This window comes from Geotrypetes seraphini, chromosome 8 (assembly GCF_902459505.1).
Source record: "Geotrypetes seraphini chromosome 8, aGeoSer1.1, whole genome shotgun sequence".
Classification (NCBI taxonomy): Eukaryota; Metazoa; Chordata; class Amphibia; order Gymnophiona; family Dermophiidae; genus Geotrypetes; species Geotrypetes seraphini.
Genome location: NC_047091.1, coordinates 97,014,911 through 97,040,526, shown reverse-complemented (window position 1 = coordinate 97,040,526; position 25,616 = coordinate 97,014,911). Strand labels below are relative to the sequence as shown.

The following is a 25,616-nucleotide window of genomic DNA, read 5'->3' as shown; positions in this document are numbered from 1 at the left end:
CTCAACAGACAAGGCCGAAGCAGCCTGTTTAGAGTGCTGCCGGCCTGATGCTGCTTTGGATGAAGTAGGGCTCGTTCGCAGTCAGCGGGGAGGGAAGGATGGAGTGTCAGCGGGGCTTTGGCTACATGGCGGGGGTGGGGGGTGCTCAAGGGTTTTGCTGCACAAGGGATGGGAGGGAAGGAGGAAGGGAGGGAAGGATAGAAGCTGGGCAAGGGTTCTGCTGCACGAGGGATGGGAGGGAGGGAAGGATAGAAGCTGGGCAAACTTCTGCACAGGGGGATGGGAGGGAGGGGAGAAAAGATGCTGCACATATGGGAGAGAGAAAGGAAAAAGGAAGAATTGGGGTGAAGGAGAGAAAGGGAGAGATGATCATGTGCATACCCTGAAAATAAGACCTAGGGCTCCTTTTACTAAGGTGCACTAGCATTTTTAGTGCGCGCAAACCCCGCGCTAAACAAAAAATACTAACGCAAGCTCTATGGAGGCGTTAGCGTTTAGCACGCGCGCTAATTGTGCAGTAAAACCGCTAGCGCACCTTTGTAAAAGGAGCCCCTAGTGTATTTTTTGGGCCCAAAATTAATATAAGATACTATCTTATTTTCAAGGAAACATGATAGTTTGGATAATTTTAGGATGGAAGAGTCTGGACAAAGGGGTTTGTATGAATTAAGTTACTGGTCTGAAATCTAGTTCTCAGCAGAGATGTGAAGACATAGTAACATAGTAAATGACACCATCCAGTCTGGCCAATAGGTACATACTGTACATTATAAATTTATGATTAAATTCAATTGTCTTTTTTTTTTTCCTTTGATATTTATGGGCCATTATCGGTTGAAGTCTGCCTGGTATTGTCCTTAAGTTCCAATGACTGGAGTTGCCATCGAAGCTCTCTCCAGCCTATCTAAACCATCCCAAATTGCTGGTGTTCCCATCCAAGCCCTTCCCAGCCTATCCTAAACCGAATAGCCACAAAGTTTGTAGTGAAGGCATCGGAGAGTAAAGTTTCTCACCCAAGGTCACAAGGATCATCTGTAGGAGAAGTTGTATTTGAAGCCAGTTCTCAGCCTGCTCTTTTTAAAAATATTTGTTCAAGATATATTAAAAACAGTCTTGATATTTCACCTCCTGTTTCTCTTAAGCTGTTCTACCCAGTAACCAAAATGAAGCAAGCAAACATGTAGGTAACTTCTATTGGCTCTAAAGCAGTGGTCTCATATTTGACAACGACTGACAGCCAAATTTAATATATTCTGTATTCCCATGAAACTTCTCTTTTTGATCTCTATTTTTTTCAAGCAATAATCTTTTTTTTTTTTCAAATATATTTTATTGATTTTGGAAAAATACAGAAAACTCAAGGTAGCAGTGTAAACAGAAATACATGGTCTCAAAAACTCTTCTATGGTACCCATCCACCCACCCCCTCATGCAATAATCTTATCTGAAACCAAAGAAGCCATAGGCCTCTTGATGCTCCTTGTATGATTATTTTTAATATTACCTTTATTCCCCCCCTTCTACTATGCATACTATTCATGAATATTGCTTTCCTGTGCGCTATTTTACATATTGTACTTGTGTCCCCATAGTGGCCTTTTTACTTAAGTTGCAGAAAAGGGGCCTTAGTACATTCTTTCCTTGGGTCTTCCTGCATGCCAAGGCTTTTTATGTTGCAGCCAGAAATAGGCTGATTTTCCTATAGCATGTAGCTGTTAAAAATATGAGCATGTGAGCCCTTACTGCCACTCACTCTCCACCCCTGAACATTCCCCACTTCCCAGAAAATAAAAATTATTTTTTTTTTTTAGCGCGTAGTGTGCACATTTAAATTGTCAAATTTACCACAGGATGCCTCAGCGTGTCCTGTGGTAACCATTTTTAAGTTTCAGTGCTTACCACAGCTTAGTAAAAAGATCCCTTAGTTCTTTCATTAACAACGCTTTATGCTCTTTTCCATTTACATTTTCTGATGCCGTTGCACCCAAAGTTAGGAGTTTAACCGTAGGATTGTGCTGCTCTTCTCCCTGTTTGACAATGGTTTATGATTTATTAAATGATAAACAGCGCTTCGTGCTTACATAACAAAGTGAGTTACAATCTGAATAAAAGATTAGAAAAGGCAAGGAATGCCGTCGTTTAAATAGGTTAGATGAAAAAGTTACCGTATTTTCACGTAGATAACACGCACCCGTGTAAAATGCGCACACGGGTATAGTGTGCGGGAAACTGAAATATATGTAAAAAAAATTTTGTATACCGCGCACACCCGTATACCACACATGCTGCCCAACTCTCCCGTCGCCGCCCGACTCTCTTTTCGCCTGCCCCGACTCTCCTCTGGCCACCCCGACTCTCCTTTCGCCCGCCCCGACTCTCCTCTCCCCCTTGAAGTCCTGTCCCCACCCTAAAAGCCTGATGCCCCCCCCCCCCGACGTCCGATTCACCCCCCACAGGACCGCTCGCACCCCCACCCTGAAGGACCGCTCGCACTCCCACAGCCTCCCGACCCCCCCCCCCCCCATCATGTAGACGCTCCTACTGGTGTCCTGCTGCTTCCTCTTGGCGGTCCCGGCCCTTCTGTGAGCCCTGCGCCTGCGCTGCTTCCTCTTCCGGCGGTCCCGCCCTTTCTCTGACATAAAATTTTATGTGCACGCAATATCAAATATTTCATTGCGTATTACAAATTAAAAAGGGGACAAACGATAAGATAATTTATTACAAAATAAAATATATACATACAAATTTATTACCGATACAAAAGTAAAGGGGGATGAACTACAATCATTAAAGAAAGAGGAGATACATTTATGGATAACACATCAGGAGGGGGCGACAAATGAAGAGAAAAAGGCGAAAGAAGAGAGGAGGATTTGAGTCCTGTGAATAAGGACTGATTGAGACTGGATATAAGTGCAAGCAAGTTATCTTATCTATGTCTTTATACAGAAAACTTTTCAAAAGACCTTTGAACTTTTCTAATGAGGGTTCAGTACGCAAATAATTTGGAAGATTATTCCAGAGCTGAGGAGCTATAACCGAAAAAATAGTAGATCTCCTAGTACCTATTACTTTTAAGGAGGGGATAGTCAAAAGATGCTGTTCTATTGATCTAAGTCTCCTAAGTATGGTATCAAAAGGTGGTCCAGAAATATTAGTGTATTAGATTGTCGGATTTTAAAGGTTAATAGCTCAGTTTTGTAAGTAATTCTGTGTGGGACTGGTAACCAATGTGCCTTTTGCAGAAGGGGTGTTACGTGGTCATATTTTTTTTTTTTGAATTAGTAACGATTTTTATTGCTGTGTTTTGTATAATATGCAATCTTATTTCTTTCTGTGTTATACCGGGGTACAACATGTTGTAGTAATCAATCCTAGAGATAATTAAAGAATGGATAAGGATGTTGACACCATTCATTTCCTCTATTACCCTGAAAATCCCCTTCCATTCCTTATCCCCTAAGCTTTCTCCAATGTCTCTGTATATTTACCCTGGAAACCCTATCCCACTTTCAGTGCCTCATAATGTAGCCAGAGAGCCTGTCTCGACGGGCGAAAGCTAACACGGGGCTGGGAGCCCTAAGTGCCCATGGGTAGGCAAGTTAGGGGAATTGAATTAAGAAGGCAGAGCAGAGGTGAAGTTGGATCGCGTTTAGATAGGAGCGCGATTGGTGGTTGCTAAGGGGCGTGGCTGGAGAAAAGTTTCAAAAGCCGGGACCTTGGAGGACTTCTTTTTCTGAGTCCTCCAGGGCGGCTTTTTTGGCGGTTGTTGTGAGCAGGTGCTGGGACTTTGTAGGCGGTTTTGAGCTGTTTTCAGTAAGTCTGTAACCCCTCCCTCCCCTTTTTTATTGATGGCACTTCTAAAGCAGATCTAGTTTCCTCCTCTATCTCCAGTACTTCATTGTCAGTAATATAGTGACAGTGTTCCTGATAGCTTATGTCAGTGATCTCAAACTTAAACCCTTTGCAGGGCCACATTTTGGATCTGTAGGTACTTGGAGGGCCGCAGAAAAAAATAGTTAATGTCTAATTAAAGAAATGACAACTTTGCATGAGGTAAGTACCTACAAATCCAAAATGTGGATTATTTGAAATTATCAGAAGCAATTAAGGAAATAAATATTTATAAGTTTATAAATATTTCCTTAATTGCTTCTGATAATTTCAGCTATACACAGCTGAAAGCAGTGCAACATGCAGAAAGTGTCAAAGTATCATCTGCAAGAGATTTTGGACCAACTATTTTGAGGCCCTCGGTATTATGAAGAATGATTCTTTATGGAAAACTTGTGCCTTAACTGTCTGGTAGTCGTATCCGCAACCGCCTTCAGCTCTCACCTCCTCCACCACCGGACACGCTCACAAGCTGCTCTGCCTCCAGTGGTTACCTTACATTCTGGAACGTTGCCCGCCTCGCTGCTGTAACCTCGCGCAAGCGCTTTCCTGCGTTTGTACATGATTGTGAGGTGGAATGTAATGTAATGTAATTTATTTCTTATATAATGGAGAGGACAATTGCTTACAGACGCAGGAAAGCGCTTGTGTGAGGTTACAGCAGTGAGGCGGACAACGTTTCAGAACGTGACCGCTGGACACTTAAGGCACAAGTTTTCCATAAAGAATCATTCTTTATAATACCAAGGGCCTTAAAATAATATCTGGCAGGCCACGAGTTTGAGACCACTGGCTTATGTTGTGTTAACCACTGTGACCGGTTGCACAGAAAACAGCAGTATATCAAGCACTGAATAAACATAAAGTTTGCCTATACACTTCTCCCTCTGTATTCACGGTTTCAGCATTCGCGATTTCAATTATTCACAGTTTTTAGCTTTCTGGCTTCTCCCTCCCCAAATTACATCAGCTTGTATAGAGAAATCGCTGATTCCAAGCATTTACAGAGAAAATCGCTGATTCCCACCACTTTGTTCACCGTGTTTTGCCTCTCCTTCAGAAACAGGCCAGGTCTCTCACCATGTTATTCGCGGTTTCACCACATTCACGATGGTTTTAATAGAAAACAGCAAATAACATATAAAAAAGTTATTCGCGGTTTCTCAGTATTTGCAGTTCTGTTAATCCCCCTATCACAGCGAATACGGAGGGAGAAGTGTAATGCAAATAATCCCTTTGTTAATGGGATCATATTGTGGAAAAATATATTGGAAAATACCAGGGTAAGGGTTGTATGTCCCTTTTGAGATTACTTCTCCGTCATGGAGGCTGCCGGAAACTGCTTCGACTCCTGACCTGCCAGTGCACTCCAGGAACAGGAAGTGATAGATGTACTGGTATGTGCAGATGCTTCACAGAACAATTAATAGGGTTTTCTTGGAAGTATTCTCAAGCAGAAGTAAAGAAAAATACATACTTGTATTTTTGACAAATGCTAACAGTAAGATGATAATAATTTTATTCTTATATACCGCCAAACCTTCAGTTCAAGGCAGTTTACAATTAAAAAGAAAAAGCTGGACATATAGCGAATTACAATAATTATCAAGTGTTTCTCAGAAAAATACGGATTGCAATTGAATCAAAATCAAAATTTATCTCAAAGGCGGTTCAAAGTGAGGAATGAACTGAACATACAATAAATAGAGATCATACGTATCGAATATTTCTTAAAAAAAAAATAGAAAAATGCAGTTAAGTCAAAAATTTTTCAAATAAATAAGTTTAAAATTTTTTTTTTAAATAAATAATAAGATTGGGTTTGGGTTTGGGGGATAAGAGCATTCCAATAGGAATTCATTGCACTAGCTTGACATGCTTAGGTTTTCCCTAAAAATCTCTTATTACCGAGTCTCCTGACTTTGTGCAAGCAGTTCCAGCCTTCATTGCCTCTGCAGATAGGGGAGGATTTGAAATCACAAGTAATCTGTATGTTACTGTGAACGAAAAATGCTTAGAGGTCTGGTAGTGTTATTGGCTTGTGAGGAAAGAAGAAATTGGACCTAAAAAGAAAGACGCTTAGTTAGGTACAGTAACTATTTCACGTCAATCACACTTAGCTGCCCATTACCGAATCATGCCTAACTAAAATTTAGGCGCATAGTATGGGTGAGTGGCGCTTGGGGAGGTGGTGCTCCTCCCCTGCTCTCTTCCCCCCCCACCTCGTCATGTGCGTGGCCCCATCCTTTCCCCGTACCTTTTTAACTTCTCCACATTAGCAACATGCCCTGTGTCGGTTTCCACGCGCTCTTTGATGCCACTTCCTAGGCGACGTCTGAGAGAGCGCTGATGCCGAGGCGGGCAGCAACCTCGCGCTGGGGAAGTAAAAAAAAAAGGTACGTGGAAAGGCAAGGGGTGCGCGGAGAGGGGAGAGGAAGAGGGCTGCTGAGCCCTTAGGAAGATAACGTCTGGGGGTGGACCGCACCCCCGTTACTATGCCACTGCGCCTATTAGGCACCTAAAATGAAGGCCAGGGTTTTAAAAGCCTACATTATAGGCACCTAAGTACTTTAGAGAATTATGCCTAAGTCCTTCTCCACCCCCCTAAACATGCCTACTTTGGAGTTAGACGCCTATCTTATGTAAAATCGTGCTTAGAAAGATAGGTGCTTATCACCCAATTTTTTTATTTTTTTCAATTATGAGCTTAATAATTAAGGGATCCTTTTACTAAGGCGCGCTAGCCGTTTTAGCCTGCGCTAAATGCTAACGTGTCCATAGAAAATAATGGATGCGCTAAAACGGCTAGCACGCCTAAGTAAAAGGACCCCTAAGTTAGGTGCCTATTTGGTACCTATTGTTAGGCATCTTTGTGGCTTATGATACCTTTTAAAGTGAACTGACCTGAAGTTGCAGCTACTGGAAGCTTGTGCAGAGGTGCCAGATGCTGGAAGCTTCACAGGCCTCCCGTAGTCGCATTAAAAATGAATAGGGCATGTATCGTTTTTCAAAAGCACATTTTGTGGCTTGGAGCAACACCACTTGCATCCAGACCATGAAAATTAACATCTGACCATGTCCCAATTCTGGCTGTAATGAGCTGTGTTGTTCTTAAGTTTTGGAAATATTCATATTCTATCTTTTTTTTTTTTTTTTTTTTTTCTTTCTTTTAAGACTCTTTAATTCCTCATAATGATATGCTTCAGGTGCCTGCAGGTCTTCGTGGCCAAGGTCTCTTGAAAGTTTGGGGTAATCAACACCTAACTGATGAAGGCTATATCTTTCAAAACTACACCACCGTGACAGTTGACAGCAAAGGGCTCTCCATATTCATTCAGACTGACAAGCCAGTGTATAAGCCCAAACAGAAAGGTAAAATCATTGTAAGTTTAGAAACCATTGGCTAGATGCACTAAAGTCGGCGATTGTCGCTAAATCTGCTTTCACAGCTTTAGCAATGATTGCTTTTACCGACCCAATGCACAAATGACCCCACCGTGTGTTTTTTTTCCCTTTGATTGCCCATTTTCCGAAACGGCCATACAAAATAGCTAAAACCCTATGCAAAGTGGCCAAGCGATTGATACACTAATATTGCTTGGCCACTTATCCCCGACCCCCCCCCCCCCCCCCAAAAAAAAAAAAAAAAAAAAAAGGGTTGTGGTGACCGGAAAAAACGACAAGTCTCCCTCATTTTTTTCTTTTTCTTTTTATTTCAATGGCACTGATATTTAGCATGTGTTACACAAGCAAAATATCTGTCCCATTAAAAGAAAAAAGTTCCCCACCACCAATGATGGCCCTCCCCGACGAATGCGGCACAGGAAATCCTCCCCCCTACCCGAGAGAAAATTGGCATAAGGGATACCCATTCCCTCCTGCCAATGGAGGCGCCACCCCCCGAACTATCCCCCCTTCCTCCCAGAAAAAAAAGGCAGGAGGGATGCCCAATCCCTCTTGCCACTGGCTGCTCCCTTGAACTCCCTCTACTCCCCGACCGCCCCCCCCCCCCCGGTACCTTTGTTAAATGTTGGGAGCTGGGGGAAGCATGATCCATTCAGCGCCTAGTTCCACCCGTTGAAAATGATGGGTCTTCCCCTCTCCGGTGCACCATATGATGCACGGGAAGGAGCCTAAGGCCCGATTGGCTCAGACGTCTAAGGCCTCGCTCAAGGGGAGGGGCATTAGGCTCCTCCCCGTGCATCATACGGTGCACCAGAGAGGGGAAGACCTGTCATTTTCAAAGTGCAGGACTCGGAGCTGAAGAGACTGTGCTTCCCTCCAGCTCCCAATGTTTAACAAAGGTACGGGGTAGGGGTTTCGGGGAGTGGAAGGGGGTTCAAGGGAGCATCTGGTGGCAGAAGGGAGTGGGTATCCCTCCTGCCTTTTTTTTTTTTTTTTTTTTTTTTTTTGAGAGGAAGAGGGTTGGTTGGGGGGTTGTCGATTTTGTGGGGAGTCCAGGACCAGGTGGGGGCATTGTGCAGGGTATTTGGCCAATCAGAAGGGAGTAGGCATCCCGCCTGACATTTTCGCTGCCATGTAGGGATCGCGGTGCCGTTTTGTGGAGGATTGTTGGGGAGGGCCATCAGTGTGGGGGGGCTTTTTTTCTTTTTTTTTTTTTTTACTGGGGTAAATTGCGCATGTGTAACACATGCTGTTAGGGCTCACTGAGCGATTGATTTGTCGGGTTTGCATGCAAATGATTTGTACCTCTGTGGAAATCATTTGCATGCAAACTTGATAGTGCATCGATCGCTCGTCAAGAATCAGCCAGCAGTGATCCAGTCGGTATCTTTAGTGCATCCAGGCCTATATTCATGGGGTCTTCAAGCTAATTTTCAAATGCAAACTCTGTTGGCTTTCCCTTTGAAAATTTAGCTTTGAAGCAGGTGCAAAGTATGTGTAGGAATTTCCAAAATAAAATCCCTGTGTGTATTTTTCTTCTCCCCTACCACCCATAAGGAAAAATGCATTTACCTCAAACAGACTGCCTTCTTTTACCCACTTTGTAGAAGGAGATGTAATTTTCAAACATTCCTTTTTTTTTTTTTTTTTTTTTTTAAACATGTGAGTAAACACCAGTTACCCCATGTGTAAAATTCTTAAAATTGCGTCTTAAGTACAAGGCTAAGCATACTGTATAATTTTACAAAACCTTGATGGCTGCTCCTACTCTAGTCTGACAGCATACTCTTGATAAACAAGAAGTTCAAATACATGTGGAGGGGCATAATAAAAAAAAAGTCTAAGTCCCCTTTTGGTCTAAGGCCCTAAACATTGAAAGTAGAAGCAGGGAAAATGTCCATTCTCAAAAAAAAAATCCACAATGAGGTTGTTTGGGGGTTTTTTTTGGGTTTTTTTTTTTTTAGAATGGCCTACCTCTACGCTCAGCAGTTTTAAACGGCCATACCACCACTGCATCTACACTTGCAACACATTATCAAACAAAAAAAAGCCTAAGTCCCAAACGCCCAGAACCAGACCTTTTACGCGAAGGAGGGGGCCATTCCTTCACCTAAAAGCTGGATTCTGTAACCGGTGTCTGTCAAAAAGAACACCTGTTACAGAATCCACCCCCCCCCCACCCCAGCAGCGATCGCGGCAGGAGAGATGGCTCATTTCCCTGCCACGATAACGAACCTGGGAAGTGCAGTACTTCCGATCGCTATCGCGGCAGGAGAGATAGCCAATCTCTCCTGCCGTGATCCACACCTACCCCCACCCCCCGATCGGGCAGGAGGGATCCCAGGCCCTCCTGCCCTGATGCAGCCTCCCACCCCTCCCCGACACGATCTGGGCTGGAAGGAGCCCAACCTCTCCTGCCTGAAGACCCCCCACCCCCACTAAAATACGGGCAGAAGGGATCCCTGGCCCCCCTGAACCCCCGATCGGCCCCCCCAAAATCCCCCCACCCGCAGACCCAGCGACCGACCTCACTTTTTGATCATCCAAGTACCCATTTAGGCCACTTTTTAGACGAGGTTTTTTGGTTTTGTTTTTTTTTAAATGAGCCCCATAGGTTATGAAAATAGGATCAAATAATTTTCTCTCCCCCTCTTCTACCCTTCCCCCCCCAAATATCCCCATATCTTCAGTCCTGAGGACTTACATGTAAAAATTCTGCAAATGCAGATTTTTTTTGTTTGTTTGATTCTTGAATGCTTATTTGCATGCATTAATTTTTGTTTATTTTGCCAATCCTTTCCTAGTGTTCATCAATCTCTTCATGGTCTCTCCTGATCTACGACCTGTTAATGAGAAGGTAACAGTGTATCGGTTCCCTTTTTCTTTACAATGAAACATAATCATTGAGCAGTTCTTGGTTATCTCTCTAATGCTCCCGGGTGTGCCTATACTGACACATGCAGTATGTTGTTATTACATCTTTTTTCCTTGCCTATTCTATTTTATTTTCCTGTACAATATTCGGAGTAATTTTCAAAGACCACAGGCTTAGGCTTCCCCAGGTACTTTCATCTATTGGCCTTCAAATGGTTTTTCTAAGGAAAGCACCCCTCGGAATCTATCTTTGAGAACGTTTTGATGGCGGCAAATCAAGCCCAGAGAGACAGTGTGAGGGGATGAGCAGGAGTGGTTTTATGTATTTGTCTCAGCTTAAGACATCCTGCCCAAATCAAATGCTCCAGGCGATGAGTTTAAAACATTTAAGAGGAACGTTATCAACATGGGCTATTGTTAAGATGTCTTTATTACCACTAACGCTTGCTATTTTAGCAGAAGATTCCAGTTTATGCATTGAGATGTAGTTACTAATATTTGTTCTTAAGGTAGCAAATGAAAGTTTGGCTCTTCTCCCAAACATTTAATTTGCTGGTTGCAGACTTAACACCAATCGCACATACTGTAGAGAGACTTGCTTACCCACTCCTGCCTTAGCTGATATTATATTCATGCATCTAACTGACTTAGTCCCCCTTAAGATTAACTCCTGTTAATTTATCCTATCTATGTATTCCACCTTTGCTTGTACCCCATGCTGTCTGGATCAGTAGCATGGAATGTTGCTACTGTTTGAGTTTGGAAACATGAGACTGGGCTAGATGAACCACTGGACTGACCCAGTATGGCTGTGTTGTTGTTTTTTTGTTTTTTTTTTACAAAATATAATTTTTGTATTTATATACCACTTATAGTCTTAAGTGGTTTACATTCAGGTACTCAAGCATTTTCCCCATCTGTCCTGGTAGGTTCACACACTGTCTAATATACCTAGAGCAATAGGGGATTAAGTGACTTGCCCAAGGTCACAAGGAGCAGTGTGGGATTTGAACCCATAATCTCAGGGATCCGAGGCTGTAGCTGTAACCACTGCGCCACACACACTTCTTATGTTATTTGAATATTTTTACTGCTGTAATTGTCTGTTTCTTATGTCTGACTTATTCTTGCTGTACATCACCTTTGGGAGAATTTCTTCAAAAAAGCAGCAAATAAATAAAATAGACTGTGGTTAACAGTAAAATAACATGGCTTGATGGTAGCTCTTGTTGATGACGTCTTCCCCCCCCCCCCCCCCTTAGAGAGATGTTACTGGAAAGGTGTGGGAATATGTGGTGCAGTGGTTAGAGCTATAGCCTCAGAACCCTGAGGTTGTGGGTTCAAATCCATGCTGCTCCTTGTGACCCTGGGCAAGTCACTTAATCCCCCATTGCCCCAGGTACATTAGATAGAGTGTAAGCCCATTGGGACAGATAGGGGAAAATGCTTGAGTACCTCAATGTAAATCACTTAGGCTATAAGTGGTATATAAATAATAATAATAATAAGCCCCTGGGTCAGACTGGCTCACATGGAGGACAAAACTTTGATTCATAAGAACATAAGAATTGTCGCTGCTGGGTCAGACCAGTGGTCCATCCTGCCCAGCACTCCGCTCATGCGGCGGCCCTCAGGTCAAAGACCAGTGCTCTAAATGAGTCCAACCTCACCTGCGTATGTTTCATAGGCCAGGTGTTTTGCTCCATGGGAATGGATTTCTAGTCCTTGAGCAATGATAACACCTAGTGGCCAGACTTAGGACTCTGAAGAGAGCCCTTAACTTAAGTGACCCGACTAAAGTAAATTCAGAGGGGATATGAAATAAGGGGAAAAAATACAAAATTAATCCTCGTTGTGCTGCTTCCCAACATAAGGCAGTTTCAACTGAACTAGAACCCCAAAAAGCAGAAAATAATTTGCTGGGCATAAAACAGTGTATAATTTCAACTCTTACACTTTCCTGTTTTCTCCTCCCTTCCCCTTGTCTTTCTTTATAGATTGATGTATACATTGTGGTAAGTAAATAGCTGAAACTTTTATGTTTTAATTAAAAAGGTTTATAAGGATTTAAGTAAAAGGGTTCATAATTAAAACGAGAAAACAAATTTGACATTTTATAAGAAGAAATATTCTGTTTGTGTGCTGAGTAAGATGCTGATTAGTCAAGGATCTCCATGACCAATGTGGAACGTTTTTGCATGTTTAAATTGAGGTTGATCCATCTAACCTTATGATAGGGTAGGGCAAAGCTGTAGGGTGCTGATTGGCTGAGGATCTCCATGTGTGTTATGACATAACTGTAGGTCTGCTTGTAACTGGTTTTTAGGATCCTCGGGGCTCTAGGATGATCCAGTGGGGCGACCTGAAGCCATGTTGCTGTGGTATGTGTTTAAAAATTTGTAATCACAGAATATAAAAGTGTTATATAAAAGTGATGATAATTTCTTATTATCCTAACCAGACCAAATATGAATGGATTGTACCTATCAGGCAACAGATGGAGGCAGGGATTACTAGGCTATGAGTTCTGCTCTGTAAAAGGTCCCATGCAGCCATAACTCATCGGTATTCTCTGTCTCCAGCAGATGGCGATGAGTGTTCTGTACACCTAAGGACTGACTGGTGAGGTACTCCTGGGCCAGTGTTGGATAACTGGTCATTCATTCAGTGGCAATTTGGTGGGTGAAGAGGAGTTCAGGGCATGCTTTTCCGTGGGATATGCCTAGAGAGTCCAGGTCACCTTCCCTGTCATAATACCATATTTTTTTGTATATAACCCACAGGTGCCACTGATTAGACATGATTTTATTTATTTATTTATTTATTTCAAGAGGTGCGGGGTATATACAAGTGCAGGTTAACATAAGAACATAAGCAGTGCCTCCGCCGGGTCAGACCACAGGTCCATCTAGCCCAGCAGTCCGCTCCCGCGGCGGCCCAAACAGGTCATGACCTGTCTAAATCATCAGAAGGGGCCCCCATGCCACCTTGGTTTCCTGATGAGTCTTATCTTCCCATCGAAGTCCTAGCCCTCCGGTCTTACACATGCACGACCTGGTTGGGTTTCTATACTTTCTCAGTATCCCACGATCCCTTTATCCCCCAGGAATCTGTCCAGTCTCTGTTTGAATCCCTGTACCGTACTCTGCCCGATCACTTCCTCCGGTAGCGCATTCCAAGTGTCCACGACCCTTTGGGTGAAGAAAAACTTCCTTGCATTTGTTTTGAACCTATCTCCCTTGAGTTTCTCCGAATGCCCCCTCGTACCTGTTGTCCCCTTCAGCCTGAAGAATCTGTCCCTATCCACCCTCTCTATGCCCCTCATGATCTTGAAGGTCTCTATCATATCACCCCTGAGCCTCCTTTTTTCCAGAGAGAAGAGCCCCAGCCTGTCCAACCTCTCGGCGTATGGGCAGTGTTCCAGCCCTCTTACCAGTTTCGTTGCTCTCCTTTGGACTCTCTCAAGTACCGCCATGTCTTTCTTGAGGTATGGCGACCAATATTGAACGCAGTATTCCAGATGAGGACGCACCATCGATCGGTACAATGGCATGATGACTTCCCGCGTCCTGGTTGTTATGCCCCTCTTTATGATGCCCAGCATCCTGTTGGCTTTTTTCGAGGCCGCTGCGCACTGTGCAGATGGCTTCAGTGATGCATCCACCAGCACACCCAAGTCTCTCTCAAGACTGCTTTCTCCCAACAATGCCCCCCCCCATTTTGTAGTTGAACAACGGGTTCTTTTTCCCTATATGCATGACCTTACATTTTTTCACGTTAAAGCGCATTTGCCATTTGTTTGCCCAGTCTTCCAGCTTGTCTAGGTCCCTTTGCAGGTCCTCACACTCCTGCCTGGAGCTAACTCTGCCACACAGTTTGGTATCATCTGCAAATTTTATAACCTCGCACTTTGCCTCCTTTTCCAGGTCATTGATAAATATGTTGAAGAGTAACGGCCCCAGCACCGATCCCTGTGGCACACCGCTCGTGACTCCCCGCCAGTCAGAAAATTGGCCCTTTACTCCGACCCTCTGCAGTCTACCCGACAACCAGTGCTCGATCCATCTGTGCACATCCCCTCCCACCCCGTGGTTCCACAGCTTCCTAAGCAGCCTTTCATGTGGAACCTTGTCGAAAGCCTTTTGGAAATCGAGGTAAATGATGTCGACGGGTTCCCCATTGTCCACCCGACTGCTTATTCCCTCAAAGAAGTACAGAAGGTTCGTTAAGCACGACCTTCCCTTACAGAATCCGTGCTGGCTTTTTCTCAGTAGGCCATTTCTCTCAATGTGCTCGCAAATGCTGTCCTTGATCATAGCTTCCACCATCTTCCCTATAATTGAAGTCAGGCTCACCGGCCTGTAGTTCCCGGGGTCACCCCTCGATCCCTTTTTGAAGATAGGTGTGACATTCGCCAATCTCCAGTCCTCTGGTACCTCTCCAGTTCTTAAGGATAGGTTATACTTGATTTTTTTATTTTTATTTTTTACAAAATCTGTGCTTTCCAATAGGAGTAATATACCATTTTACTAGTTATTGTGATAAATGCGGAGCATACTCGGGCATGGGGTACATATGATTTTTACTTTTCTGCGGGGTGTATATGGATGTGGCTTATAGATGTGTGCAGGTTATATACGCAAAAATATATTAATAATTGAGCTTCATCAGGGGTTAATTTGTTCTCCTTTATTTGGGGGGGTGGAGCTTTATTATTTTTGGAACAATTTGTATCCAAGACTGCTGAGGAGGTTTAAGCAGGAAGGAGGTCCTAAACCAAGGAGACCCAAAGAAGAAGGTATTGCCTGTGAAAGCTAGTCAAAAATGCATTAAATTAGTCCAATAAAAAAGGTATCTTTTTTAAAAAAAAATTTTTCTAATTATTACTTCAGCTTTGGAATTTACTACCATTATTCCTCCGATTTATTGACTTCAATTGATAAATTTAAGACTGATCTAAAAAACATTTCTGTTTCTAGATGCATATCAAACATGATGGAGATTTAATTGCACCGAACGAGTCGTACTAAACACAAAACTTACCACATGTGTTTACTGGCCCCCTCTATTCTTTTAAAATTGTAGTTCACCCTTTTAACCCTACCCTTATGTCATACGTGATATATTTGTGCCACTATAATTTTTGTTTTACTTATTGATTTTAGATTTTAAGCCGCCCAGAAGGTTTGCCCTTGGTGCATGATAGTAAGTTTTAAATAAACTTGGAAACTAATAATAGCCTTCATACTATTTTATCTCTAGAGTGGCAGCCCTACCCTCCTCTTCAACTAATAATTCAGCCGCAATCAATCCCTCTGACCCCTCCCCTACCAACCACTACTAATTGCTAATCTCTTAGATCCCTGTTCTCCCCGCAGGAACTCCCTCTGCCAAGCAGACCATAAGTCACTGCTCTTCTTAGCTTGGGCTTAAGATACTACATTGTCAACTCTTCCAACCAATGTAGTTCCCTTAAGTACCCCCTTCCAAGATGACCTCAAATCACTGTTCTTCCAAACTTGTGCTTAAGTTGCTGCATTGTCATTTGTACTGTCCAATGTAATCCACTATGAATGTTTGCTTATAACCCATTTTGAGCTACTGGGAGGACAGGATAGAAATCGAATTACGGTAAAAAAGAAATCGAATTACGGTAAATAAAAAATTTACCTTTCTCAGACTAGAATTCCTCTTAACTGACGTTTTTAAGAAAGGCCTTACAATTATTTTTGTTTACGGATACTTTTAGAGCTGACTAGTTAGAGGAACACCTTTTGGGCAATTCTTTGTAAAGGTTTTGGGGATTATACTGTAGCAATGCAGTTGCCGTGGAGGAGACAGTTGGAGCCCGGCATGGGCAAGGAGTGCACAAAACCCGTTCTATTTTCTTTTCTCCCTATATTTTTTTTCTACCTTATTTTAATACTGTAAACTGCCATGATGGCGCTTCCAGCCCCAGTATATTAAATTTAATTAGACACATTTTAAGCCGCTTCCAGCCCCAGTATATTAAATTTAATTAGACACATTTTAAGCCAATTCCACCAGGGATATGGTGGTTACTATTGCTAATTCTAATTCTATTTTTCCAAGTGAGATTTGCAGGGCTAAAAGATCTTCCTTACACTTCTTTGCTAAATCTTACAGGTTAAACATACAAGCTAGGGGGTGAGGGTGGGGGGTGGGAAGGGGATAGGAAACGGGGCAGTATTTGGAAAAGGTATAGCTTGGTTAAGTGGCCTGATCTTCAAGAGGTAAGAGGCTATAAGAAACGAGGCTTTCACCTTGAATATGGTACACTTTGTCATTTCTGTCTTTTCCAGTTTAGACCTGGTTACTAGGTTTTACAATTACCGATTATCATTCAAGAGGATATGAAGGGGCAGTGCTATAGGGTTAGCTTTGGGGGGGGGGATGTCTTAAAAAAAAGAAAACTATTTCTGTTGCTGTGTGCTATGGCCCTTTTTTATGCTTATTGGACATTTCTGTGGTTGGCTCAAGCTGTATTCCTTTTTTTTTTTTCTTCAGTAAAAAAGTTACACATAAACCTACATGCTAGGGAAGAAGAGGCATTTATAACTGGATTCTTATCTGCAGGAGTTTGGTTTTCCCACCCAATTAAAGGATTGCTTTGCTATTGGAGAATGACATGAGGACAAATTTTTTCCCCTTTCCCGTGGGAACTCATTTTCCCATCCCGTCCCCATGAGTTCTTTTCCTGTCCCTGCCATATTCCTGCAAGCTCCGTCCTCATCTGCACAGGCCTCAAACACTTCAAAATCATAAGTGTTTGAGGCTTGTAGAGTTAAGGCAGAGCTTACAGGAATGGGACAGAGACAGCGACAGAGCTCACAGGGACGGGACGGGGAAACTGAATTCCTGCGGGGACAGGGACAAATTTGTCCCCATGTCAATCTCTATTTGCTATATCTCATTTGTACTGGACTAGTTTGGTTAAGATGATAAGGAAGGGAAAACTTGGTCTTATCTACTAATTTTCTTTCCTTGAGCCTGACCAGACTAGTCCAGGTTAACCATCCCCCCCTGCTCCCCATAGCCAATAAATGGAATTATTTTTTGTTGTTCTAATTTGCCTTTCTAGTGCAGTCTGAGGTGTGGAATTGTAATTTTTTTTCCAAGTTTTTCCTGAGGATACATAACCATGGGTGTTCTCTAAATATTAGCATAGGGGCTGTTTTGTTTGCTCTGCGTTTGCTTTATTACAGGAATACTGATGAGCTGTTGCTGTACAGGGGCCTTTCATAGTACAGAGCGTTCAGCTCATTGACAATTCTCTCCATCTGCTAGCTGACAGGCATAACCCATTCATACTGGACTAGTCTGATTGAACTCAAAGAAAGGAAATTAGCAGGTAATACCATATTTTTCCATACATTTTTGTCTCATGATTGTGTTATACTTCCACACAAAAATTCTAACAAGTTATTCTCTAGTTTTGTTTCAAGGGCCTACCCAATGCCAAAGAGTTGATGTGACCTCTGTAACATTCCAGAGTATTCTGATTGTTAGTAAATCCTGAGTCTATATTCCTAATGCTTACAGTGAAACCAAAGCTGTCTTTATAAGCTGTACATATAAATTTATATTACTACTTCTTTTTTTTTTTTTTATTTACATGACCAATGTGACTTGAACATCTGTTACCTTTTTTCAGGCATACTAAATGTGAGTTTCCCGTTATCTGACCAGCCGGTTTTTGGAGAATGGCTTATCCTTGCTGAAACTCAAGGCCACACTTACAATAAATCCTTTGAGGTTCAGAAATATGGTGAGTCAGTTGATGCTGGGGAGCTTCAAAAAGAGATTAGATACATTTATAGCAGATGGCTCAGGCATGGGCCATTTAACATATCTAGGGATGTCACCCTGGCTTTAATGCTCTCTAATGTACAATATGTGGCTACTGCATATAGAATGAAAGAATTTTCCATCTGCTCACAGATTCTAACTTTATTCACTTCCTGTGTGTACCAGCTGCTTGCCAGAGACCACTTTACAGGCCTTTCATTTACCCACTGTGGCAGGTCTTTGGATTTAAAATATATAGTTGTATTAACAGCACTCATTATATTAATGCGTTTTCATTTTGAGAATTAAACACTGGCAAGTTATTGCACGACGCCCAATGTTTTTTACCATGTTACCCTTTCTTCCGTCTTGAACATTGGCTTCCTGTCTCAGCTTGGATCTGCTTCAAGATATTCCTCCCAGACTAGCCCAGGCTCCCAGACTAGCCCTCCTATATTAACAGATTGCTCATTCCTTAGGTCCCTTCGCGTAATCTCTGATTGGCTGGTCACAACCTTCTCTTCCTTCTTCTTTTCACCTTACCATTTCTAGGAAAATTGCTTTTTGTTATTTCGGTCCAAAGCTCTGAAATTCACTCTCCCTGGAAATTAGGAACCAATTGCTTCTCTTTTTAAGAAATCCCTTAAAACCTTTCTCTTTACCAAGTCTTTTGGTTGTATCTCCAAGATTGCCTACTTTCCTCGGTGTACTTCTCTTTCTCATTTCTGGGATTTTTAAAAAATATAATTCTGTAAAACACTTAGAAACTCATTTGAGCCTTAAGGGATATATCAAATGTCACAAATAAATACAATAAATTATTTTTATTGTAAAATATTAAGAAAAAAACATAACAGCAAATTATAACAGATGAAGCAAACAGATAAAGATATCTGAACCCTGAGCAATGTAACAGAAATATTGAGCAAAATTATGGAATTTAGCACAAATGCAAATTAGATTTTTTTTTCTCTCTTCCTCAAATGAATCAATTTCTTTCATTTAAAAAAACTTCTGTTCTCGAATGGATAATTATTTTCAAGTATATTTTCATAGTTTTTTTTAATGTTGGTAACCAGTTCCATCAAATGTGGATAGATAAATTGGAATTATTCTTCCTGTGATTAATTACTGACTTTAGAGCAATAATAATAATACATTTATTCTTTTATACTGACATTACCCAAGAGTTCTAGGCGGTTTACATCATAAGAAACTGAACAGTCAGAGAAACATATACATATAATGAGGTAAAAACAGAGTAAAAGATTAAAAAATTACAATCTTAAAACAATCTAGTTAAGTGATAAATTTATCAAACAAAGCAGATTTTACTAGTTTACGAAAAGAGCAATAAGACATGGCTTGATGGATGCATTCACCAAGCCAACATTGTAGTTTGTCTTCCTGGAATGCTAAGGTCCTTTCAAAAAAGGTCTTATATCTGAACTCCATTTGGTTTAGGATAAGTAAATAAGTTGGAACGTCTTGTGATCCTTGATGGTCTGTAACATTCAAAGTGAGAAGACAAATTGGAGACTCTCCTGAGATCAGCTTAAAACAAATATAGGAAAACTTAAATAATATTCTTGCCTCCAATGCCAGCCAATGCAGTAAACAATAATATGGACTAGCGTGATCATTTTTCTTTAGGCCAAATAACAATCGAACCACCTTGTTCTGAATTATTCTCAATCTTCTTAAGGTCTTCTGGGTAGATCCCAGATAAATGATGTTACAATAATCCAGAATGGGTAGGATCAATGATTGTACCAGTAGTCTGAAAGATACTGGATCAAAGTAGTTTTTAATAGTCTGTAGTTTCCATAATATATAGAAACATTTTTGTACTACCAGGTTTGTGTGATTGATCCAAGTTAATTGACGGTCAAGCGTGATACCCAGAATTTTAATGGAATTGGTTATTGGATAGACATTTCCATTAAGACATAACAAAGTTTCTGTTATTTTGTCATTAGGACATGCTAAAAAAAATTTCGTCTTTTCTGCATTAAGTTTTATCATGAAACTGATGGTCCATTGTTCTATCTGAAGTAATATGGATAATATCCGATTTATAACTTCCACAGTGAACTTGTCAAGGGAAACAGAATAGAGATATCATCGGCATAAATATGAAATTTCAAATTTAAGCTCTGCAATAGATATCCAAATGGTGAAATATAGATGTTAAATAGTGTAGGTGACAAGGGGGAGCCGTGGGGCACACAACAAGGGTCGTCCCAGGGGTGAGAATAATTTCCATCACTAATCACTTGATAAGATCGCGTTTTTAAGAATCCTTGGAACCAGTTCCAGACCTTACCTGAGATTTCTATTGTATCTAAACATCCTAACAAGATATCATGGTCTACTAGGTCGAAAGCACTGCTAAAATCCAGCTGGAGAATCAGCACACTGGTGTGTCTGCTGAATTGGCAGTGAAAGTAATCAATCATAGAAGCAAGGACAGTCTCGATACTAAAACCTTTTCTAAATCCTGATTAGTAGTCATGAAGAATATTGAATTTGTCTAAATAATTAACCAGTTCTAAATTCAAATAAGGTATTGCCTTCATCAGAAAGGGAGTGATCCAAGGCTAGTGTCTTCCAAATTGCATGTTTTAGTAAGAGAGGTTCTTTGAAATTGAATATTTCCAGAATTTTATTCTAAATGTCATCCTAAAATAAGCGGAGGTTAGAACATTCAAATAGACCAGTGTCTCTCAAACTTTCTCGAGCTGGGGCACACTAAAGGTAGTAGCCATGGCTTGAGGCACCCAGAAGTGCGCAGACATCTCCATGATGACATCATGCATATGCGTGACATCATCATGTTGACGTCTGCACATGTGCAGAGGCCCTCCAGATGGGGGTGCCAGCAGGCAATAGGGCCAGAGTGAAGGAGAGGCATTGGCGCCAGCTGATGGCCTACAGCAGTGTTTTCTCAACTACTTCAAGCTAAGTACCCCCTAAGTCTAACAAATATCAACTGAATACCCCAAACACAGACCTCCCTAGGCCCACCCAAGCTCTGCCCCAGATCCCATCCCCTTTACTAATTGTAATGCAATATTTTCCATTCATTTTTCATTTACACACAATATGCACAGCAGATATAAATTCTCAAAACTATATTGAAAATAAAATCATTTTACTTACTGGCGATCCTCTGCAATCTGCTGTAATTAGCTTTATCCCAGGACAAGCAGGTATCATTTTTTCGACATGTGGGTGACATCATCCAAGGAGCCCCGACGCGGACAGCTTTTCAAGCAAACTTGATTGAAGATCTCAAGTTTGCTAGTACTGCACCGCGCATATGCGTGCCTTCCCGCTCAGCTAGAGGGCGCGTCTCCTCAACGTGGTCTTCAGTTTTTAGTTTTCCACGGAGCCAGAAAGCCCTGTCTTTCTTCTCTGCGATCCTAAGTGCCTTTCTCGCACTGCAGCTTTGTTTATTTGTTTTTCCAGTCGGAAGTCGCTGTGTGCTGTATTTCTTGATTTTCCAACCAAAAAAAAAGTTTTGTTTTTCCTCCTGCCACCGGGGACTCCTAAGTCACACCTAAGTCCCTTTCTTCTGTCGTGCACATAAGTTCTTCACCACCTAAACTGTACCGTTTCCTTGGGTTTTTGCAGTCCAAATGCATGACCTTGTATTTCTTAGCATTAAATTTTAGCTGCCAAATTTTAGACCATTCTATAAGCTTCACTACGTCTTTTTTCATGTTATTTACACCATCCGGGGTGTCTACTCTATTGCAGATTTTGGTATTATCCCCAAAGAGGCCAATCTTACCCGACAGCCCTTTTGTAATATCGTTTATAAAAATGTTTTCAAAAAACCAGGTCCAAGAACAGAACCTTGAGGCACACCACTGGTAGCATCCCTTGCCTCAGAGTGATCTCCACTGACCACTATCCTTTGTTGCCTTCTACTCAACCAGTTCCCTCCCCAACCCATCCTCCACCAAATGGCCATATACAGACACAGACCGTGCAAGTCTGCCCAGTACTGGCCATAGTTCAATTTTTAATATTATTTTCTGATTCTAGATCCTCTGTGTTCATCCCACGCTTCTTTGAACTCAGTCACCGTTTTCATCTCCACCACCTCTCTCGGGAGCGCATTCCAGGCATCCACCACCCTCTCCGTAAAGTAGAATTTCCTAACATTGCCTTTGAATCTACCATCTCTCAACCTCAAATTATGGCCTCTGGTTTTACCATTTTCCTTTTTCTGGAAAAGATTATGTTCTACGTTAATACCCTTCAAGTATTTGAATGTCTGAATCATATCTCCCCTGTCTCTCCTTTCCTCTAGGGCAGCGGTCTCAAACACGCGGCCCGCGGGCCACATGTGGCTCTCCAAGTTTTATTTGTGGCCCGCGGTCTGGACTGGATAATTCCTTCCTTTTGGAGCAGCAGTGGGTCTGGCCGGTTCGTTCCGTTCAAAGCCGCGGATTGGCGGCTCCTTGCGCTATTCGCTCCTGCATCGGCAGCCTCTCTGACATCACAACATCAGAGAGGCTTCAGACGCAGGCGCGGATCTCGCAAGGAGCCGCCACCCGCGGCTCTGAATTGAATGAGCCGGCCAGACACGCTGCTGCTCCAGTGGCGTACCAAGGGGGGGGCGGTCCGCACAACTGGTCACCCTCCACTGTTCTTCATAGAGTGCGGCTCGGGGTTCGTCTAGAGCAGGGGTGCCCAACTGCTTCCCTTCCCTTCTCACCACTGGCACCATGCTCTTTTATCTCCCTGCTTCTCTCACCGCCCGACCTCAATTCTGACGTCGAGAGGACGTTCTGGCTAGCCAATCGCTGCCTGGCTGCCCGGAACGTCCTTTCCGACGTTAGAATTGATGTCGGGCAGCGAGAGTTGGTCGGCCCCATGGAGATCTCAGCCTGTTCCCAATGGCGCCAGCAGCAGCAGTAGCCTATTCCCCGGCGGTGGTAGCATGGGGGAGGGCAGGAAGGAAGGAAGAAAGAAAGAAGTGGGGGGGCAGGGAGCCAGAAGGAAAAAAGAAAGAAGGGGGGGGGACAGGGAGCCAGAAGGAAAAAGGAAAGAAGGGGGGGGGGACAGGGAGCCAGAAGGAGAAAAGAAAGAAGGGGGGGGGACAAGGAGCCAGAAATAAAGCAAAAAATGGGACAAGGAATCAGAGAAAGACAGACATAGAAAAAGAAAGAAAAAGTTGGGGGAGGGAATGAGGTCTGGAGGAGAGGAAGCATACAGGAGGCTGAAAGAAGGGAAGAAATATTGGATGCACAGTCAGAAGAATAAAGTGCAACCAGAGACTGATGAAATTACCAAACAAAGGTAGGAAAATGATTTTATTTTCAATTTAGTAATAGAAATGTGCCAGTTTTGAGAAAGAAAAGATATTAAACTTTAAATGTGAGTGCTGCAGAAAAAATAGAGTACTTGGAGGGCCACAGAAAAAATAGTTAATGTCTTATTAAAGAAATGACAATTTTGCATGAGGTTAAACTCTTTATAGTTTATAAAACTTTCCTTTAACTGTTTTACCTTATGCAAAATTGTCATTTCTTTAATAAGACATTAACTATTTTTTTTCTGCGGCCCTCCAAGTACCTACAAATCCAAAATGTGGCCCCGCAAAGGGTTTGAGTTTGAGACCACTGCTCTAGGGTATATATATTCAGGGCTTTTTTATGGTGTTCTTTTTGTTTCTTGTTTTTATATATTTTGTACACCGTGCAGTTGACAAACTGAAGTGCAGTTAAAACTTATAATAAACATCAACATTTTCTAATATGCAAAATTTTAATAATTTAATTCTCTCTTTCAGTTTTACCAAAGTTTGAGCTGATAGTTGACCCGCCACCATATATCCGAGATCTTGGGACATGTGAAAAGGGCACTGTACATGCCAGGTACCAGAGAGCGAGTTTGTGGTTTATTGGTGCTTGATATACCGCATTTTCCAACATATGGATCAACGCGGTTCACATTTCTCTTTCTTCAGGTATTGTAAATATTTTCCCTATCTGACCCGGCAGGCTCATAATCTAACTACAAGTGGTAGTATGACACATAGGGTTCCTTTTACTAAGGTGCGCTAGCGTTTTTAGCGCGCGCTGAAGATTAGCACACGCAAACCCCGCGCTACACGGAAAATACTAACGCAAGCTCTATGGAGACGTTAGCGTCTAGCACGCACGCTAAAACCGCTAGTGAACTGTACATAAGAAATGCCCGCACTGGATCAGACCGTGGGTCCATCTAGTCCGGTGGTCCACACCCGCAGAGGCTCAGCTAGGTGTTTCCCGACAAGGACCTTGGTCACTCGTATCCCTTAATGTGTCTTGCAAGAAGATGTGCGTTCAACTTGCCCTTAAATCCTAGAATGGTAGTTTCCTCTTCCAGGAGTGCGTTCCAGATGTCCACCACTCGCTGTGTGAAACAGTATTTTCTGACATATGTCCTGGTCCTGTCTCCCTTCAGTTTCAGTCCATGATCTCTTGTCCGAGTCACATTTGACAACGTGTAGTAAAAGGAGCCCATAGAATGTGCTATTTTAGCATATTATGACTATTATTTTATATCACTTTAGAGCTAGAGATGTTGGATTTAGCTCACTCCTTTCCGAATAACTCGAGGTAAGTTGGATTCAGGTACAGTTGTCATTTTTCTGTCCCTGGAGGGCTTACAGTCTAATGAGGCAATTCTCAGCTTAGGCACCAGTTCTATAATGACATCTTGATGTCACGATTCCATTATAGAATATTGGCATAAGTTGGGGACAATCGATGAAGTTACAGGGAAATGCTTTTAAAACCAATAGGAAGAATATTTTTTCACTCTAAGAATAGTTAAGCTCTGGAACGCGTTGCCAGAAGTAGTGGTAAGAGCAGTTAACGTAGCTGGTTTTAAGAAAGGTTTGAACAATTTCCTGGAAGAAAAGTCCATAGTTTGTTATTGAGAAAGACATGGGGGAAATCTCTGCTTGTCCTGGATCGGTTTGATGGAATGTTGCTACTCCTTGGGTTTTAGCCAGGTACTAGTGAACTGGATTGGCCACCGTGAGAACGGGCTACTGGGCTTGATGGACCATGGTCTGACCCAGTAAGGCTATTCTTATGTTCTTATGCCATTGGCATGTCCATATTTAGGAATGCCTTCTTGTGCCATGGCAATGACAGATGTAAGTTGGAATGCCTAGGGTGTGCCAAGTGATACACATAATTTATAATAATCTGTAAACTAAGTGGCTATCTGTGAGATATGTCCATGTGTATGTCCCACTTGCAATTAGGCACTGTGGCACAAGTGCCACCTTTATACATAGAACCATAATGGCAGATAAAGGCCAAGTGGCCCATCTAATCTGCCCCTCCGAATAACCATTATCTCTTCCTCTCTCTAAGAAAACCCACATGCCTATCCCACACTTTCTTGAATTGACACAATCTCTGTCTCCACCACCGCTTCTGGGAGATTGTTCCACGCATCTACCACCCTTTCTGTAAAAAAGTATTTCCTTAGATTACTCTGGAGCCTATCGCCTCTTAATTTCATCCTATGCCCTCTCATTCCAGAGGTTACTTTCAAATGAAAGAGACTCAACTTATGCACATTTATGCCACGTAGGTATTTAAATGTCTCTATCGTATCTC

At 42.3% G+C, this 25,616-nt stretch overlaps 1 protein-coding gene across 3 annotated transcripts in view; it reads left to right on the top strand.

Annotated features, from left to right (window-relative positions):
* Positions 1 to 25,616, top strand: part of CPAMD8 (C3 and PZP like alpha-2-macroglobulin domain containing 8) — a 216,235-nt gene that overhangs the window by 21,870 nt on the left and 168,749 nt on the right. Inside the window, exons 4-9 of one of the 3 annotated variants that reach the window (XM_033955244.1) lie at positions 7,069 to 7,266; positions 10,104 to 10,156; positions 12,171 to 12,188; positions 12,500 to 12,554; positions 17,849 to 17,962; positions 23,789 to 23,873. In XM_033955244.1, the coding sequence (XP_033811135.1) occupies positions 7,092 to 7,266; positions 10,104 to 10,156; positions 12,171 to 12,188; positions 12,500 to 12,554; positions 17,849 to 17,962; positions 23,789 to 23,873 (500 nt within the window). In that variant the 5' untranslated portion in view covers positions 7,069 to 7,091. The remainder of the gene's footprint in view (positions 1 to 7,068; positions 7,267 to 10,103; positions 10,157 to 12,170; positions 12,189 to 12,499; positions 12,555 to 17,848; positions 17,963 to 23,788; positions 23,874 to 25,616) is intronic. The other 2 variants (XM_033955242.1, XM_033955245.1) reach the window with 2 other exon arrangements.